Source organism: Agelaius phoeniceus, chromosome 8, assembly GCF_051311805.1.
Source record: "Agelaius phoeniceus isolate bAgePho1 chromosome 8, bAgePho1.hap1, whole genome shotgun sequence".
Taxonomy (NCBI): domain Eukaryota; kingdom Metazoa; phylum Chordata; class Aves; order Passeriformes; family Icteridae; genus Agelaius; species Agelaius phoeniceus.
The window spans coordinates 8,092,935-8,111,146 of record NC_135272.1 but is presented as its reverse complement, the minus strand read 5'-3'; the positions used below and the strand labels follow the sequence as shown (position 1 = coordinate 8,111,146).

At 60.9% G+C, this 18,212-nt stretch overlaps 4 protein-coding genes across 4 annotated transcripts in view; 1 reads left to right on the top strand and 3 right to left on the bottom strand.

Annotated features, from left to right (window-relative positions):
• The first annotated feature begins 431 nt into the window (after positions 1-431).
• PHGDH (phosphoglycerate dehydrogenase) lies at positions 432-4,084 on the top strand. The gene is made up of 12 exons (XM_054638393.2): positions 432-668; positions 917-1,068; positions 1,251-1,316; positions 1,392-1,446; positions 1,523-1,621; positions 1,725-1,857; positions 1,943-2,091; positions 2,300-2,452; positions 2,578-2,710; positions 2,920-3,047; positions 3,242-3,470; positions 3,786-4,084. Exons 1-12 carry the CDS (start codon positions 531-533, stop codon positions 3,941-3,943), a joined length of 1,593 nt encoding a protein of 530 aa, XP_054494368.2. The 5' UTR covers positions 432-530; the 3' UTR covers positions 3,944-4,084.
• Positions 4,085-4,782: 698 nt separating this feature from the next.
• HMGCS2 (3-hydroxy-3-methylglutaryl-CoA synthase 2) lies at positions 4,783-7,933 on the bottom strand. The gene is made up of 9 exons (XM_054638489.2): positions 7,803-7,933; positions 7,120-7,559; positions 6,744-6,869; positions 6,305-6,469; positions 6,066-6,234; positions 5,811-5,981; positions 5,184-5,290; positions 4,969-5,094; positions 4,783-4,889 (listed from the first exon to the last, which is right to left on the bottom strand). The coding sequence occupies exons 1-9, from the start codon at positions 7,913-7,915 to the stop codon at positions 4,783-4,785; spliced, it is 1,524 nt and encodes a 507-aa protein (XP_054494464.1). The 5' UTR covers positions 7,916-7,933.
• A 1,014-nt stretch (positions 7,934-8,947) lies between these two features.
• REG4 (regenerating family member 4) lies at positions 8,948-11,235 on the bottom strand. Its single transcript, XM_077182690.1, is given in 9 exon segments — positions 8,948-9,085; positions 9,244-9,349; positions 9,429-9,566; positions 9,649-9,746; positions 9,844-9,915; positions 10,605-10,665; positions 10,668-10,699; positions 11,141-11,187; positions 11,189-11,235. Coding segments are annotated over 9 exon segments (675 nt in total). The 3' UTR covers positions 8,948-9,011.
• Positions 11,236-13,634: 2,399 nt separating this feature from the next.
• The window catches only part of NOTCH2 (notch receptor 2), an 89,215-nt gene continuing 84,637 nt past the window's right edge, over positions 13,635-18,212 (bottom strand). Inside the window, exon 33 of the mRNA XM_054638447.2 lies at positions 13,635-17,296. Coding sequence (XP_054494422.2) covers positions 15,956-17,296 — 1,341 coding nt within the window. The 3' untranslated portion in view covers positions 13,635-15,955. The remainder of the gene's footprint in view (positions 17,297-18,212) is intronic.

Sequence of the window (18,212 nt, the reverse complement as noted above, 5' to 3'; positions counted from 1 at the left end):
ATTCCTGGGCGAGCTGGGGAGGCCGTGTCTGGGCTCGCCATGGGCTGGGCTGCTCCCTGCCAGCGGCACCCCCAGCCACCCACGCCATCGCGGCTGCCACTGCCGTCCCCCTCCTGCCTTACCGAGCTGTCATGCGGGACGGAGAAACTGAGGCAGGGTCGGGACAGGCTGGCCCCGGTTTTCGTGGCTCCCTGACCCACGGGGTCCTGGCAGGGCCCCTCCTTCCTTTTCTCTGGGTCTGCTGGGGGACCCGGCCCAGACCTGGCCCCGCACCCCTCGCCTCCTCCCTCCTTCCCTCCCCCCGGGGGCGGGGGGGATGAGGGGGGGACCGGGCGGGCTGGGGCGGGGAGGGGAAGGGAAGGAGGTGGGATTATGGAGACGGGACCCAATGAGCCCGAAAAACGTGACCGCTCGCAGCTCTTTTAGCGCGGCGGAGGGGCAGCAGCAGCCTCTCGGTGGCGTGCGGAGAGAGCCGGCACCCCCGTCCCGTCCCGTCCCGTCCCTCCCCGTGCCGCCGCCCCGCTCCCGCCATGGCCCTGGGCAAGCTGCAGAAAGTGCTGATCAGCGAGAGCCTGGACCCCTGCTGCCGGGAGATCCTGCAGGCCGGCGGGCTCCGCGTGCAGGAGAAGCCCGGGCTGAGCAAGGAGGAGCTGCTGCGGGAGATCCGGGTGAGGCAGGGCTGCACCCACGCGTGGCTGGGTGGGTGAGTGCGTGGCTGGGTGGGCACAGCTGCAGGCCGGCGGTCCCGGGTGGCAGCGGACCCCTTCGACCGCTCCCCGCCTCCCGTCTGATGCAAGAGCGCGGCCGGTTTCGCACGGCCGGTCCCGGACCCCGGCGGCGGCTGTCCCCGTCCCGTCACCCACCCGGGGCAATGGCCCCGACCCTGGTCCCATTCGCCGTGTCTGTCACCCCTTAGGACTGCGATGGGCTCATCGTCCGCTCGGCCACCAAAGTCACGGCCGAGGTGCTGGAGGCGGCAGAGAGGCTGCAGGTGGTGGGCAGAGCCGGCACCGGCGTGGATAATGTGGACGTGGAGGCAGCCACCAGGAAAGGCGTCCTGGTCATGAAGTAAGAGCAGGAGTGTGGGGACATCCGTGCCCGTGATCCTGGGGAGGCCGGGGAGAGTTCAGTAGGGTGCCCTCCCCACCCATGGCGCCCCTGGCAGCTCCCTATGTGCCTCCATCCTCATGGGGCACAGATCCCTGTCAGCCCGGGGGACTCACACCAGTGACACCCCTCTCCATCCCCAGCACACCCACTGGGAACAGCCTCAGCGCCGCCGAGCTCACCTGTGGGATGATCCTGTGTCTGGCCAGGTGAGCACAAGGCAGGATGCAGACAGGTGTGTCCTACAGCCCCCTACCCCACACTGACCACCGCCTCCCTTTTAGGCAGATCCCGCAGGCAGCTGCCTCCATGAAGGAGGGCAAGTGGGACCGTAAGAAGGTAGGAGGCAGTGAAGCACCTCTGGGTGGGGGTGTCCGTGTGGGGTGTGCTCGCTCACTCTCCCTGTACTCCCCAGTACATGGGCATGGAGCTGAACGGGAAGACGCTGGCCGTGCTGGGGCTGGGACGCATCGGCAGGGAGGTGGCCACTCGCATGCAGGCTTTTGGCATGAAGGTGAGGAGATGGGGCAGGGAGGAACGCTGGGGAGCATCGACCTTCCTCACCTGGCCAGAGCCACCGTGCCAGGCTGTAAGAGTGAGTGCCTGCTCTGCCTCAGACCATCGGCTACGACCCCATCATCACCCCCGATGTCTCAGCCACCTTTGGTGTGGAGCAGCTGCCGCTGGAGCAGATCTGGCCCCGCTGCGACTTCATCACGGTGCACACGCCGCTGCTGCCCTCCACCACGGGTATGGAGCAGGCATGGTCACGGTCACAGGGAGGTTTGGGGAGAGCTGGGGCAGCCCCCTTCTGCTCACAGCCCTCCTTCTGCAGGGCTCCTGAACGACAGCACCTTTGCCAAGTGCCGCCGTGGCGTGCAGGTGGTGAACTGTGCCCGCGGTGGCATCGTGGACGAGGGCGCACTGCTGCGGGCGCTGCAGTCAGGGCAGTGTGGTGGAGCTGCCCTTGATGTCTTCACACAGGTGAGTGGGGCTGTGGGGACCTCCTGAGCATGGCTCTCTCCCAGCACCACCTTAATTTTGCCCAAAGCAGCCTAGCAAACCCTGTGGGGCTGGGACCAGGAACAGCCCTCAGCTTCTCTCCTTGCAAAGGAGGTGAGGTAAATGCCCCCTGCTCCGAGCTCCCAGGTGGGTGCTGGGAGCTGATGGCAGGATGGAACTGTGTCTGCAGGAGCCCCCAAAGGACCGTGACCTGGTGAACCACCCCAATGTCATCTCCTGCCCACACCTGGGTGCCAGTACACGGGAGGCACAGAGCCGCTGTGGCAAGGAAATCGCCATGCAGATTGTGGACATGGCCACGGGGAAGGGGCTGACCGGCGTCGTGAGTGCCCTGCAGCACCTGAGCTCCGTGCCTCAGCTACCCTAGCTGTAAACCCATGGGGACACTGGGAGCAGTGCTCCATGGGGGATCTCTGGCAGGTTCTCACTGCTCACTCTCTCCTGCAGGTTAATGGGCAGGCTCTCAGCAAGGCTTTTTCACCCCAGACCAAGCCCTGGATCGCCCTGGCCAGGGCCCTGGGCACAGTGCTGTGCACAGTGGGCAAGCAAATGCAGGGCAGCATGCAGGTCTGCACCCTAGGTGAGCCTGGGTGTGGGGACTACAATGGGCAGGCAAGAGAACAGATAGACAGGAAGGTGATTAACAGTGAGATTGGAGCCCTAGAGTGTGCAGGGATGGGTGTGTGGATGGATTTGGGTGAGTGGAAGGACCAGCCCCAGGCTGGCCACTCCACTGCAGGCCTGACCTCTCTGCTGCTGGCTCATGCACGCCTCCTCCCTGCATCCCAGGGACACCTCTGAAGGAGGCTGGGAGTTACCTGACACCTGCTGTGGCCGCGGGCATGCTGGCTGGAGGGACACAGAAGGAGGTGACCCTGGTGAATGCCGCGCTGCTGGCCCAGGAGGCTGGGCTGAAGGTGCGTGGACACCCGGGCTCTGCAGCCCAGCCTGGTGTGCCTTCCCCAGCAAGCAGTGTGAACCTTGGGACACCCTACCGTGCTGCTAATGCAGCACTGAGGCTGGGTGTTCCCTGGTGTGCTCCCAAGGACATCCCTTCCCTGCCCCAGCCACACGAGGATCTGGGCACTGAGTGGCTGTGTCTCCCTGGCAGGTCACAACCACCCACAGCGATGTGGCCCCCGAGCCCGACAGCAGCACGGGGCTGGTGCAGGTGTCCCTGCAGGGCACCCCACACCAGGTGACGGGGACGGTGCAGGGCAGCACCCCAGTCCTGCGGCAGATCAATGGGGCCACCTTCAAGCTGCCAGCCCCACTGTCCGGCCCTCTCCTCATCTACAGAGCCAAAGCCTCTGACAGCAGTGCTCTGGCCACGCTGACCGGTGAGTGCCTGTGCCAGCCCTGAGCTGCAGGGACAGCCTGGGGAACCCCCACACCTGACCTAGAGCTGCGCCCCTGCTGCAGCAGATGGTGCCTGGATGGATGGATGGATGGATGGATGGATGGATGGATGGATGGATGGATGGAGGGTTTGGGCCGGGGGTTGTGTGATTTTGAGCAAAGGACTTGGGCTGGAGGAAGAAATGGCATCACGGACCTCTGAGCCAGGGGATTGGGGTGAGCAGAGGCTCAGCTCCCTGCTGGGTGCTGGGGCAGTGGGGCAGCCTGTGATCCCTCATTCCTGTGCTCCCCTCCAGGGCTGCTGAGCAAGGCAGGGGCCCAGCTCCTGTCCTACCACAGCTCCAGCACGGTGGCAGGGGAGCAGTGGAGCGTTGTGGGGCTCTCAGCCCCCCTGCCCAGCCTCGGGGAGCTAAAGCCACGGGTCACAGAAATCTTCCAGCTCCACCTGCCGTAGACCCTGACTGCTGACCAGGACTCTCCCCACAGCCACAGCATCTGGGCCCTCCCCAGCGGGGGAAGCATTGCACATGGCCACCCCTGAGCCCCACAGTGGGTTTGGGGTGGCCCCATGTTCAATAAAGGGTCTAGAAGGAGAGAGCATGCGGTGCCTTGTGTGGTCCTTTGTCCTCAACCCCAAACCCCCTCCCTCCTGCCCCTGCTGCTCCCTGGCTCTGCTGCTGTTTGCTGAAGTGTGCAAAGGTTCCTGTGGTTGCTGAGGTCTTGTCTGGCCACAGTCCCGTGATGGGACATGGCCCAGAGAGCAGCACTGCAAGGGGCACGAGCCCCCCCGTGAGCCACTGTGTTGCCTGTGCCCTCCTGCCCACGGGTTTTACCATGAGGAGGTTTCAGTTTAATGACATCATGAGGAAAATGCCATCTTGCCCCCATAAACTGGTGACTGGGAGGCTGAGGCTTACTTGAGTCCCAGACTGTCAGGGCAAACTCCCATGTCTAACAGGGTAGGTGGCCATGGAACAAATCCCCTAAGCAGCTGTGATCCAGACCTGGTGGTTGTTAATTGGGAAGGACCGGGGGTGGGAGGAGACGATTCAAGACCAGGAGCCAGAGCTGGGCTGCTGCCCCCTCCCATCCACACCTTTATTCCTCTGCACTGCCCAGGTGTTTGCAGAAGATTGCTGCCATCTCCAGCAGCTCTGGGGCCCGAGCCACTGCTGGCCATTCCCCTCCATACAAAGGGAACTTTCCCACACAGACCAGCCCCAGATGCGGGGAATGAACAGGGGGAAAGAGAGCATCCCCCTCCCCAGGGCTCACCACTCTGGTGATCCCACTCTAGATGGGCTTCCTGGCATATTCGCGGCGGTACTTGGAATCCACCCGTGTCAGGTACCAGGTTCCGGGGAAGAGATCCGCCTGGGAGCCGTGGGGAGCATGGTCAGCTGCAGGGAGAGGGCAGTGATGCTCAGGGGTGCTGTGGGGTCCCAGCAGGGCAGGCTCACATCCCCCAGCGCCACTCACCCAAGTGATGGGTTTCCTCCCGCCGCTTCATGATCTCGGCAAAGTCCTGCGGGGCCACGCGCTTGCGGGCGTCCAGGCGAGCGGGCAGGTCAGCCAGGCTGGACACCAGCTTGTCCAGGGGGGAGCCTGCAAGGGGCACCCCGTGTGTGAGATGGCAGCACTGACAGCCCCATGCTGCCCTCCCTTCCCCAGCCCCCCTGTCCCCTGGGGCCCACCTGGGGCTGCATCCTGCGAGACACGGAAGGAGAACATGCTGGCTGCCAGTCCTGAGCCGTAGGAGAAGGCACCGATCCGGGAGCCAGCCAGGTCCCGTGCTGAGCACCTGAAGCAAGAGGTGAGGGGGTTACAGGACATTTGGGCTGAGGGGGAGATGGGGATACAGGGCTGTGGCAGCAGTGTAGGGGGCTGCCTGCTTTGTAGGCAGGCAGATCCTTGGGGCCACATTTCTGAGGGAGCGTAGCCCTGGAGTGTGGTGGTGCCAGGGAGCCCCAGGACAAGGCTTTTGTTCCCCTCAGAGCCTATCTGTTCCCATGACTCCTTTCTCATGGGGTCACTCATTCTACTGGGCATGACAACAAGGGGTTTTCCTCCTCCCAGTGATGACAGAGGGACTTTAGGCACTGGCCCAGATCCAGCAAGCTGGGATGAAAAGTCTGGCAGGGAAATGGCCTGGAGCAGGATGCATCCACACTGGGGGTTGTGTGCAATGAAAGGATCAGGTCCTGTTGAGGCAGGGAGAGATGAGGGCTGGGAGATGACTTCTGCTCCTCTATCCAGACAGGGAGTGCCCTCCCCAAAATCACCTCCTCCCTCTCCCCAAGCCAGCGTTTTGGGGGACTCACTGGGACAGGAGGGAGGCCAGGCAGCCATACATGGATGGTGTGTACATGTTGCCGTTGCGGGAAGAGAGGAGCAGAGAGGGCTTCGTCTTCTGGTTGAAGATGTCCTGGCTGGCAGCCTGGAATGCCTTCTCCACCTCCTTGCTGGTGTAGGTGTCCTCCAGCTTCACACCACTGCCCAGAGAGAGACCAGCTGGAACCCCAGAGCAGCACATGCCTGGCTGGGCTGGGGGATGGGGACAGAGCACAGGGACCCACCGGAAGGACTGCAGCCCCTTGTAGAGGCCGGAGGCTGTGTCAGGGTTGGGGCAGGCCAAGAAGTCGTTCAGCAGCAGCCGCCCCACCGACTTCTGCACCAGCTTGCAGAAGGGCGAGTGGAAGATGATGTACTTGAAGTCATCGAGGGTGAAGGGCCTCTGGATGCCAGCTGGGAGGCAACACGGGGCCATCAGTATGCAGGGGGCTGTGCTGGGCACCTCAGGGGCTCTGCCACTCACCCTGCTGCCACTGGGTCTGTGCCTTCCGTCGGTACACGGCGTAGCAGCGGTCCAGCGCCCGCAGGTAGCACTGGATGGAGAGCTGCCCGTCCACCACTGGGTACTCAGAGGACAGATTGGGCTTGTAGAAGTCGTAGGCGTGCTCCATGTGGGTTCCACGCAGGCCTGGGGGCACGGGGAGAGCCAGCTGTCAGAGAGCATGGGGAGACCCCAACCCGGTGGCAAACACCCAGGGGTGCTGCCTGCTGTGCCATCCCTGGAATCCTGGAGCAGCCTCCCTGAGTCACTCCATGGTGCTCACAGGGATGTGGCTAGCCAGCATCCTGGAATACCCAGCAGGGTCTGGCTGAGCAGCTCTGCCCAAGGCTGGGACATGGATGCACGGCCCCCAGGGACAGCACCCATCGGCTCGCCACCCCCAGGGCCTCATGGCACCGACCTCTCTCCAGCACCAGCGGGGCGTTGGGTCCCACCAGCATGGCGATGGCACCGGCACCTCCCGTGGGCCGCGCGTTCCCTGTGGCGTAGACGGCGATGTCCCCGCACACCACCACGGCATAGCGACCTGGGGGAGGACAGAGCGACTGGCAGGGCCACCAGAGAGTAGAAGCCTCCATCCCATGGCCCTTTTGTGTTCCCATCTTGTGTGTCGCACCAAGATGGGCAAGAAACAGGGGTGATGGAGAGCCTGGAGGTGCAGTGGCTCCCTTTGCAGTTGGAGCATCTTTGGGTTTCAGGCCACCTCCTGCCTCCTTCCCTTTTTCACGGCACCCACCCAGTGCCCAGCCCCACGGCATGGCCCTGCCTGTACTCACCATCCCAGGCACTGGACTCCACCCAGGCAGCTGCATTGAAGAGCGAGGCTGTGCCCCCGTAGCAGGCGTTGGTGGTGTCAATGCCCTCCACATCAGTGTTGCCAGAGTCATGGAAAAGTTGCATGAGGACGGTCTTGACAGCCTTGGATTTGTCGATGACGGTCTCGGTGCCCACCTCCAGGCGGCCGATGGCGTCCCAGGAGAGGCGCCCGCGCTCCACCAGCCGCTGCACCACGGTCAGGCACAGGGAGTTGATGTCCTCGTGGGCAGCACAGAAGCCCATCTGCTTCTGGCCCAGGCCCCGCGTGTACTTGCCGGCCTCCACGCCATCAAACCTCTCCAGCTCCTCCTGATCCACGTACTGGGCAGGGAAGTACACCTCCAGGGCCAGGATGCCCACGTCCTTGGGCCAGGCACCTGTCCCAGCAGCACTGGAGAGGCTGTGGGACAGAACGTGGCAGCAATCCTGTGGCAGCCTTGGGCACAGAGGGTGGCCCTGCAGAGATGCCACCAGCAAGCAGCCCAGGCTGGGAGCACCCCAGATCCCTGGTAGCTCCTTGTGCCTGCAGTGCTGCAGGGAGGAGGGAGAGGCTCCCCTTGCCCAGCAAGGTTTAAGAGCTCAGCCAGCTCCCCAGCCCTACCCTGGTTGTGTCTCCAGCCCCCCGATCCACATGGGTGCTCACCATGCCCTCTGCCAGGCCGCGGGGTGCTGGGTGCCCCGGGGTGCCCGCTCCGGCCCGGGCAGTGCCCACCTCGCCCCCCAGCAACGTGCGGTGCGCCCGACCAAGCGCAGCATCTTCACCCCGGCCGCTGCGCGGACAGAGGGATGGCCGGCCGGACAGGTGGACAGCGGGATGGGCCTTGCGTAGTGCTTTTATAAACTGCGTGGGCAGCTCGGCACAGCCCTCCCGGCCTTTATCAGCCTGCCGGACCCTGGCGCTCAAAGGTCACCGAGCGCCAGCCAACGCAGCAGGGGCAGCGCAGCTTCAGAGGGGGGAGCCTGCGAGGTGTCTCCGTCTCGTGTGCCCCAAAACCCGGGGACACGGAGCCGGAGCCGGGGCTGAGCAGCGGCACGGGCTGTCCCGCAGCCCCGGCTGCCCTGGGGCAGGGGAGCTCCGGTGCCGGGCTCGCTGTGGTCACTGCGCGGCCTCCCCGCCGCCCCCGCGGGCCCGGGCAGGGAGCAGAGGGCGGCCGGGCTCTGGGGCCGGCACCGTCCACTCCTGACACGTGCCGCAGCTCTGGAGGGGCAAAAACCCATGAGCTGGGTGGGGGCAGAGCCATCTTCAAAGCAGCAGAGCAAACAGCCACGTGATGCCCGTGGCCAGATAACAGTGGCACAAAAGGGACCTTTGGTCCCGGTGCTGCTGTCAACATGGCCATGGGGCCGTGTTGCAGGCCCCGGATCCCTGTGGAGCTGTCTGCACCTGGGGGACCACCTGTCCCCATGCCTGCACACCCATCACAGCTCCCGTCCCCACCCACATCTGTGTCCCAGGTCTCTGTGTCTGCACTCTGGGGACACTCCTGTCCCCCCACCTGCTCCCCAGGGACGCCCGTGGTGTTTGGCACCCGAGGGCTGGTATGAGCAAACGCGAGTGCTCAGCCAGGAGAGCGATGGTCCCCGCAGCTCCAGGGGACTCATCCCCGAGCAGCTCTGCCCGCACCGGCAGAGCAGAAACCTCTGGAAGCCGGGAAGCTCGGGGAGCCGGGGCAGAGCCCGTCTCTCTCTCTCTCACGGAGCAGCCCAGGGCTTTGCACCAGCACCAGGCTCACACAGCACTTGCATGCTTCTTTTTTTATAAGATGCATTTATAGGAGTTGCGGGGAGAGACACGGAGGTGGCACGGGAGGAACGCCGCCAGCGCGGGGTCCGCCGCGGGCCAGGGCTGTGCTCAGTGCAAGGGGTTGAACTTGCAGATGAAGTGATGCTGCTGGGAGCAGTCGGCGCTGGACCACACGGCAAAATCTGCGGGAGAGACAGGCAGGGGGCTGGCGGGGCCACGGCGAGGACGGGACCAGCTGTGGCCACCGCAGCCCTGGAGGGGATGGGGACCGGCAAGAGGACGGGGCAGGGCAGTGCCGCCAGCCCGGGCGCTGGGGTGGGTGCAGGGACCGGGCACTCACCGCTGTGATGTGTCAGCGCGGCGCAGCTCCCCCCGCGGGCACCGTTCCCGGGCACCTCACTGGTGGCACTGTACTCCTTCCCACTCGTCCACTGCCAGGACTGGCTCTGTGCAGGGCGAGGGGGGTTCAGAGGCACGGCCCTGCTGTCCCCCAGGCCCCCATCAGCCCTGCCGCCCACACCTCACCTCTTTGCTCTTTTGCAGTCCAATCCAGACGGGCTGCACACTCTGGTAGTAGGAGATGATTCTCCGCATGGTGGCTGCCTCGTGGGCATTCTCCACCCACGCCAGGTGGGCGCCTTTCTCGACGTCCTGGCACCGACTCTGCGGGGAGAGGTGTCAGTGCCGGGGCGCCTCGGGGAGACGGGGGGGGGCCCTGTTCCCCTGTGTACCCCGCTGCGCTTACCTCAGCCTCGTCCCAGCTCCGGGACTCGGGGAAGTATTTGAAGCAGCTGAGCAGGTAGTAGGACCAGCCGTCGGGGCAGTAGCCTATGTACCTGCCGCCTGCTTGGGGAGAGCGGCGGGCAGGGATGAGGACAGCCGGCACCACTGCCTGGAGAGGAGCGGGGCTCCCCCCTGCCCCCCGAGCCCTGGCACTCACCGACCGGCCGCAGGAGCCCCGCGCAGCCCAGCAGCAGGAGGGCGAGTCTGGCCGCAGCCGCCATCCTCCTTGCTTCCTGTAAAGGCTCGGGAGGGTCACACAGGGTCCCCTGGGGACAGAGGATGCTACCTGTGCTCAGAGAGTGCAAACCCGCCCGCCTGGCCCCCTTGGGCTGCCCGGAGGAGATGACAGGCTGTGGCTCCCTGTCTGCCCCCCGGCACAGGGCACTGCCCCATTTCTGCACTCCGTGCCCCAGGCATGGCTGGGAGTCCCCAGCCCACACTGGCAGCAGATTGTCCTGGCCCCAGCAGTCCCAGACTCGGCAGGAGACACCCGGGAGAGCCCAGCTGCTCTGTGGGGACAAGGGGAGGGCGCTGTGGCGGACACGGGACCCCAGCCAGGCAGTGGCACAGGTGGGGCTGCAGGCACTGCGTGCATGGCGGCGTTTGCACGCCCTGAGCTCGTAGCGCTGCCCAGGCTGGAGAGGCAAATCGGCCACATCAGCGCAGTTCCCCTTTATCTGGGCTAATCCCTGGGCACCGGGGCCGATTTGCAGATTCAGCTTGTCTTCCCCTCAAAGAAGCAGCGACAAAAGTCAACGCAGGGCTGAAAAATGCAGCATCATAGCCTGCCCCATCCAGCGAGAGCAGAGCTCGGCTCCCACAGGAGCAGCCAGGGACAGGCACCAGCTCTTGTTTGCCCGCGAGCCAGCTCTGAGCATCCCGAGGCCCCAGCTGCCTTGCGAGGCTCCTCTTCCTCACCTGTTGTCCGGATGGTGAGGAATAGCGGCTTGTGGCGAGTCACTGGGACGGGAGAGGAGGGGAGCTGCCCTTTATAGCCTGGTGCTCACCCGCATCTGTTTGCCCTACTCAGGTGATTCTCACCATAAAAATATTACTGCTGACCTCCCTCCATCCCCCCCCCACTTTAATGGAAAATTGCCCAGATCTCCAGTCTGTTTGCATTTAACATATCTCCAGAAACAGACAGGAAGAACCTGTCCTAGTTGGTCAATAAATCCCCTGCAATCATCATTAATTGCTCCCGTGACACAGATACAATCTTCCTGCCCCGAGCAGCCTGGCACCTGGCAGGGATGCCCACTGGGCCAGCCCTGCCTCGCCCGAGGGCTGGCGGGGGTGAGCCCGGGGGTGATCCCCGATCCCGGGCAGGGCATCCCTGCCACCAGCGGGACCCTGCGGTGGGTCCGACCCCCTGGCACTGCCCGTGTCCCCAACCAGGGGATGGCACCCGGCCGAGCCCCGCACCCTGCCCGGCTGTGCCATGCGTCACCCACACACCGCCCTTGTTTGAACTGCCGGGGGATGTTTGCGAGCGGGATGGGACGCCGGGATGTGGGAACAGCCTGCAGCCGGGGGCTGGAGGTGCCATCAGATAGCGGGGAGGATGCCCAGCCCTCGGGCCCGGCCGTGACGCAAGCCCTCGTCCCTGTGTGTCCCTCCGGGAGGAAGGGGCCGCTCCCGCAGCAGAGCCCCCGCTGCCCCTGCCCCGGAGGCTCCCTGCAGCCCCAGCCCGGGGAGGCTGCTGCCGGCATGGAGCCACGGGGATGAGCTCCGGGCCCAGCAGCTGGAGCCCTTCGGCAAGGTCTGGCACAGCCCTCTCTGCCACGGTCCTTGCTCCTCGCCCCGGGTGCCCTCTGCACCTGTGGAGTTCTCCACGTTCCTGCTGCCACCACGCTGCTCTGCAGCATCACTTTGCTGGCTCCTGATGGACCAGAGCGGCTTTGAAAGATCATCCTGCTGCTGCCAGCTCCGGCCAATGCCTGGCTCTCCCTCCCCAAAACCCTTGGTGGAGGCTGGTGGGAAGGAGGGAGCTCCCCCCCTTGAGGGCCTGGTGCTCAGCAGCATTAGTGTGACCTGCAGAGGATCCAGACCCAGGGCTGAGCCCTGCTTCCCCCCACATGGAGAGCTTTGTGTCAGGCTCAAGCCTTGCACAGCCCAGGGACTGCCACGGGCTCTCCTCTGCTGCAGCATTTGCTGAAATATGCAGCCAGTGAACGCTGCTACAACCACAGGGAGCAGCTCCCTGTCGGCATGCAGGGGCAGGTCTGGCTTCTGCCCCGGGAAGGGAGGAGGATGAGGCCCCTCTCCTTCACCCACACAGCGGGATAGAGCTGCTGCTGCTTGCTAGGCATCCTCTGGGGTGAGACCTTCTCGTGTCCAAACACAGCTGCTGCCTGCTATTACTTCTGAAAGAAACAACCTGCCACACATCAGCTGCTGCGATCAATGGCAAAACCCTGCAAACACAACAACTCCCCAGAAAACAGGACTCCACCCTTGATTTATGGAAAAACAGAGAAAAATCTCCCCCAAAGAGCCTGAGGCTCCTCCACTACTCCTCAGTGAGATAAGGGACGTGGCAGCTCCCTGCCTGGATGGTTCAGTTTGGATGCAGCACAGCAAGTTTCCACAAGCCCCTGGCCATGCTGGGCTGGGGAGGAGGCAGGAGCAGCCCCAGCAGACAGCTTCAAGTCTCAGCCTGAGCACCAGGGAGCTCGATGCTGCTGTGCCAGGGGCTCAGCAGAGCTTGCTAAACTTTGGCACAGATGTGCAAGCTGTGGGAGAACGTGGATGAATGCCTCCCGGAGGTTTGGACTCGCCCAGCTGGCTCTACCAGGAGATAAAGGAGCTGCACTCTGTTTGAATATTAAACCCTTAAAATGCCCCCAGCAACTTTACCCCAGCTCAGCACCGTAACTCAGCTACTGGCTCCATCTGAGTCCACAACAAGAGCTGGAGAAGAGCCAGGTGAGCACCAGGACAGCCCAAGGCTTCAGTGGCACCTCTGTGCTGCAAACACAGCTCAGTAGCTACTGCTATTGTTTTCTGATTGCTCAAGTCAAACTCTCCAAGCCTGAGACCAGCACAGAGGAGGGGTGATTCCCCGTTTCAGGGGCTGGAGAATCACACATCTTCATGCTCTTAGCAGAAATGGAGGCTCGGGGGGACCTTATCACTCTCTACAACAACCTGAGAGGAGGCAGTAGACAGGTGGGGGTTGGCCTCTTCTCCCAGGTAAGAAGCAATAGCATGAGAGGAAATGGCTTCAGGTTGCACCACGGGAGGTTTAGACAGGATACGAGGGAAAATTTTGTCAATGAAAGGGCAGTCAGGCATTGGATCAGGCTGCCCAGAAAGAGATAGAATCACCATCCCTGGAATGCTCCAAACCCATTTGTATGTGGCATTTGGGAACATGGTTAAGGGGTGAACACAGCAGTGCCAGGTTAAAGGTTGAACTCAATGATTTTAGGGGTCTGTTCCAGTTCCAGCCTTAAGGATTCCATGCATCAGCTGCTGAGACAAAGCCAGGGAGGCAGCCCCAGCTCCAGGGATGAGGGTCCTCTTCCCTACTGAGAGGGCAGGAAACAGCCAAGGGCAGCAAGCTGGACCTGAGAGAGTGAGTGAATCCACAGCCCCACTGCCCAGCCCACACTCGCTCAGCACCTTCCTAAAAGCCTTCCCTGGCTCCCACAGGAAGCAAGAGCTCTCACCCAAAATGCCCAGGAAAGGACCCATCCCAGTCCCTCCCCATCCTTCCCAGTATGCCCAGCTGCTTGGCTGCTGCTTACTGCCCCCCTTCCCAGCAAGCCAAGAGACCCAAAATCCACCTGCTACACCCACACCAGGCTGCTTCCAGCTCCCCTGGGTGGAGCTACATGGTGGGCTTCATGTGGTGCTGAGACAGAGCACTCCTGATTCATTTATAAGCCAGTGGCTGTGCCACAGTAGCCAGGAAAACAAAATTAAAACAGCAGCACACAAACACTGGGCACATACTTTTTATTCTGGGGATAAAAATTGCTTATACATTTGGCAGCAACTATTTCCATAAAAGACTTTTATAAAAAATGTAAAAATAAGCAAATATTTTCCATTATTAATATAGGAAAATGCTGCAGCGTGAATGGTTACTCTACAACTTACGAGATAAAATACCACCTTAAGGAGATATTATCTTTACAAGTAGTTAAAAAAAAATAGAGAAGAAAGGCAGAGGGCCATTGTATTAACAGCCAGGCACGGAACTGGCTTCATTCCACAGAAAGCACTCATCATGTAAAAGGTAGCCACATATATAAAAAGGCACTTGGTTATTTGGAGCTAATGAGCAAAAGCCCTTTGTTTCTTTAGCATGGATGTAGCAACACTTCATTATTTGCAGTGAAAGGTGTACCTGGACAGACCCCCTGGAGGTCTGAGTCAGCTGCCCCGCTGCAGCCAGTGTGCTGGGAATGCTGTGTGCGCCGGGAAAAGCGGCAGCTCCACACACAGCTAAAAATTAAAAACTTCAGCCCAAAGCTACGGCCCCGGGAACCAGCTCCTCCTGAGGCCCTGCCTTCATGTACCATTGGGTAGAATTGGAAAACAAAACAAAACAAAAAAAGCAAAGCAAGTTTGACTCTCGATTAGAATGGAAGGGAAGAGCAGAAACAATACTGTACACGGTAGAGTGTTGGATGGCGGCTCGCAGGGGAGCGGCCTTCAGTCCTTTGGCAGCAGCCGGCACCCCGAGCTCTTTGGAAGACGTGTCTGCAGCACTCCCCTGAAGAGGTAGGAGCAAACCATCCCCACAATGTTCACTTCGGCTGCTGGCTGGTCTGGAGCCCTTCGGAGAAGCGCTGCTCTTGTGGACAAAGCAGAAAGGGCGGCTGTGTGCCGAGGGTCAGTGCCAGCTGGCTGCCACAGCTCCAAACGATGGGGGCGGCCGCACCACGAGCGGCCCTATGGTCCCACAGAGCACACGGGCCACCTGGGCTGGGGGAATCTCCGCTCAGGCTGGAGCTGAGGGCAGAGGACAGCCCCAGAGCTGTGCACCAAGCTGCAGGAGGCAATGCTTTCTGAGCTATTTGGTCTGCTGCCACAGCCCAGCTCCTGGAGGCCTGCGGGGCAGTCAGTGCTGAGGCCTCCGTGCGCTGCAAGGGGAGGACAGGCAGCTGTGACCCAGGGCTGCAGCAAAAGGGACACTTCTCAAAGGGCTGGATGTCGTTCCTGACGCAGAAGGACACACACCGCAAACATGTAACCACATGTTTGGCACTTGTTGCTAATACCATAAAGAGGCAGCATATGGTATCTGGAGGACAGGACACACAGCCACCCTTGGATGGAGGGGAGGGGACTACTGTGCAAGAACGCTGATAGCTTGTGTTACCAGTTTTTGAAACACTCGTGCTCATCCCAAAAGGCCTGTATCCTGTATCAGTTGCAGTGCATCTCTTCTGGCATGGGAGCCCATGGAGGCAGTCATGGACAGTCCTGGCAGGATGGGGGCACGGGGAAGGTAGTGTGTCAAAATGGTCAGGGGTGTCTCAGGGAAGAGATGGGCCCATGGGCCACTGTGGTGGGAAGACCAGGTCAGACCAGCGTTTTTGGGAGGGCAAGTAACAAAACAAACAACCTAAAAAGACTATATGTATATATAATCTCATAATACCTGGGGAGCAGGCAGTGAGAATGCTAAGGGGTGTTAGTGGGTCTCTACAAGGCAAAGATTCCTGAAGAGGAAAGGGTGAAGCTGCGTGACAGGAGGTGTCACTTGACCTGCAGGTGTTTTGGGAGGTCCGGCTCGCTTGCTGAGCAAGAGTGGACGAGGGAAGGAGGGGGGCTAGGAATGTGGGTGCAGCTCTGAGCTGTGTCAAGACAAGGCAACTTGAACTCGAGGAGAACTAGTAGAAGGTGCTTCAGAGAGAGGTTACGTGGGTAACAGGAGGAGTAACAAAATAAGGATACAAAGCTGGTTTTGGCTAAATTTCTGGAGAAATGACCACAAGATGTACTAAGCTGAAGAGCTGTCTCCCCAAAGCAACGGTGGAACGTGTTTAAAAGCAGACTGGAGAATCCAGTGCAGACAGCAGTCACATCCAGTTGGTCAGAAGTGACCCAGCCGGTCTTCTCCATCACCAGCTTCTACAGTTCTCCATTTAGCATGAAAGCATACAAGTCTACAGCGACCACAGTCCCTCCAATGAAAGAACATCCTGGGCTCATTAAGACTCTTGGATACTAAAATGGTTCTTCATTTCCATCCTGGAAGACCTTCATGAGTTCTGGAGTCCGCTTTAGTAGGGCTGCACCGTGGGCAGCCTTCAGGCGTACACCTGCATGTTGTTCCGCTGCTGCTCCGGCATGTGGGCGGCCGCTGGCCCACGCTGGTTGTTGCTGGGACTGGTGGCCACGTCAGACCAGTCAGAGGCAGAGTGGGGGGAAGAGCTCGACCACTGGTCCGGAGATTCGGGTGACGGAGTCAGGTACGGGTGCTCCCCTTGTAAGTGCCGGTTGTGGCTAGGAGTCCGTTCTGTGGCCGAGGAGTAGCAGCTGTGCTGGGAGGGAGGCGTGGGGTACTTCCCCATCGAGCTCTGGAACTGGTGGTAGGCCGGGAGGACCGTCTGAGCCACCTGCCCATCCTGCTGAGGGATGGCAGCCATGGAGAACGAGGCGCTGGGCAGCTGGGCTAGATCTGGGATCTGGTACATGGAGCTAAGAGGGCCAGCCATGTTCTGAGCGCAGTTGGACTGGGCCTGCTGCGGCAGTGCTTGCTGGTTTATGCTGCCCTTGGGAACCAGCTGGAAAGTCATGATGGGGGGCAAAGACTCCCTGGACACCCCCAGGTGCTTGGCGTCCGCTTGAACCAAGCCGCTCTGCTGAGAGACGCTGGGGTGGGAATGCATCACCTGGGGCACCATGCCGAACATCTCGTTGTACTGGGACTCGTTCACCTCCATGCGGTTCATCCACTCGCTGGAGACGTTGCCTGGCCGCAGCCTGCCAAGCCCGCTGTTGGGAGGGGTGGTTCTGTGCTGAGACAGCAGCTGGCTGACGGAGGGCAGCACCGTGCCGGAGCCACGGCCCAGGGGCTGCATCTCGTGCAGGTTGGAGAAGGACATGGTGTGCGCGGCCTGCACCGACGGAGCTGTCAGCAGCGAGCTGGGCGACGAGTGCAGCACCCCTGGTGACGGCATCACAGGAGAGGAGGTTGGTTCAGATGCAAAAGCGTGGGGAGACTCCAGGGAATCCACCGGTGACAGGGTCACGGAGCTCTCTGAAAACTGCCCTTTGCCCTCGCTGAGGGACTTCTTCCTCCTCCTCTTTGCATCTTTGGTGAGGCTGGTGGGCATGCCTTTGGCATTCGGTTTTCGTGACTTCTTGCTTAGTGACGCGTGTTTCAGGTTGAGGAAGGACCTGTTGGGGCCACAGATGACAGGGGAGAGAGCAGAGTTTAGCATGGCCCCCGGGTGCCCGGCAGGGCTGTGGGCCACATTGTACTCATTGAGGAGCTGCACGATGTCGTGGTGCATCCGGTCCTGGGCCACGTCCCGCGGCAGCCGGTCCATGTGGTCCGTGATGTCTCGGTTGGCAAAATGGTCCAGCAGGATTTTTGCTGCTTCAAAGCTGCCTTCACGAGCAGCTAGGAAGAGTGGAGTCTCCTCCTGGAAACACAGAGTAAATATTTTAGCAGCTTCAGTGTGAGGGGACTGACTTACAACTCATAATCCCTTATGGTGTGGCAGACTGGCAAGCACTGCATAATGCAGTGTCACATTAACAGTCTCCAAGAGCCACCCACCCTGAGAGCTGCCCACTGAAAAAGGCAGATTACAGATAATTTCACACACAGCAGTGGAGCACAGGCTGAACTTTCCCACCAGGAAGGGCACTATTGTGCCCTGGATCCTTGGAGGAACCATGAAAGCACCTGGTGCTTTTCTCCTTTGCCTCCTATGAGGGAAAGGTACAAAAGGCTAAAACAGCCCAGTAAGGAACTAGAACTTGTTGGTAGCTCTAAAATCGACTGACTGATACATAATAATCTAAAAAAGATGCTTTAGGCAGAGGAGATAAATCAAGGACTAAGACACAGCAAAAACTAATAGTGAAGCTACAGAACATCTGCACAGTACAGTCTGTCAAACAGAGGAGCTTGTCCCCCATCTCCACCCTGCACTGAGATCACTGGAAATGTCACAGGATGCCACTGCTGCTGTTTCACCAGGTATTTTTCTAACTGCTAACTGGAATCCAGCTGTTTGACACCAGCAGCACTTCACCTGCTGCTCTCACACAGCACTGACTGTGTCTTGCATTCCTCCCCTGCAAGGAAAGCAGGACAGCATTGATGCCCAGCACGGACAGCATTGATGCCCAGCACTTGGCCAAACAAGGAAGAGAACTGTTCTCCCATATCAGAAACCCTGTAAGACACCCAGCACCTGGGGAGAGCTCCAGTCATAGTCTGGGTTTGGAAGACCTGCACTAAGCACCCAGTTCAGAAAATCTGAACTTAGTTCACTACCAACAGCAAAGAGATGGTTTGAGATAGGAAGCACAGGCTTGCTGAGCACTGCC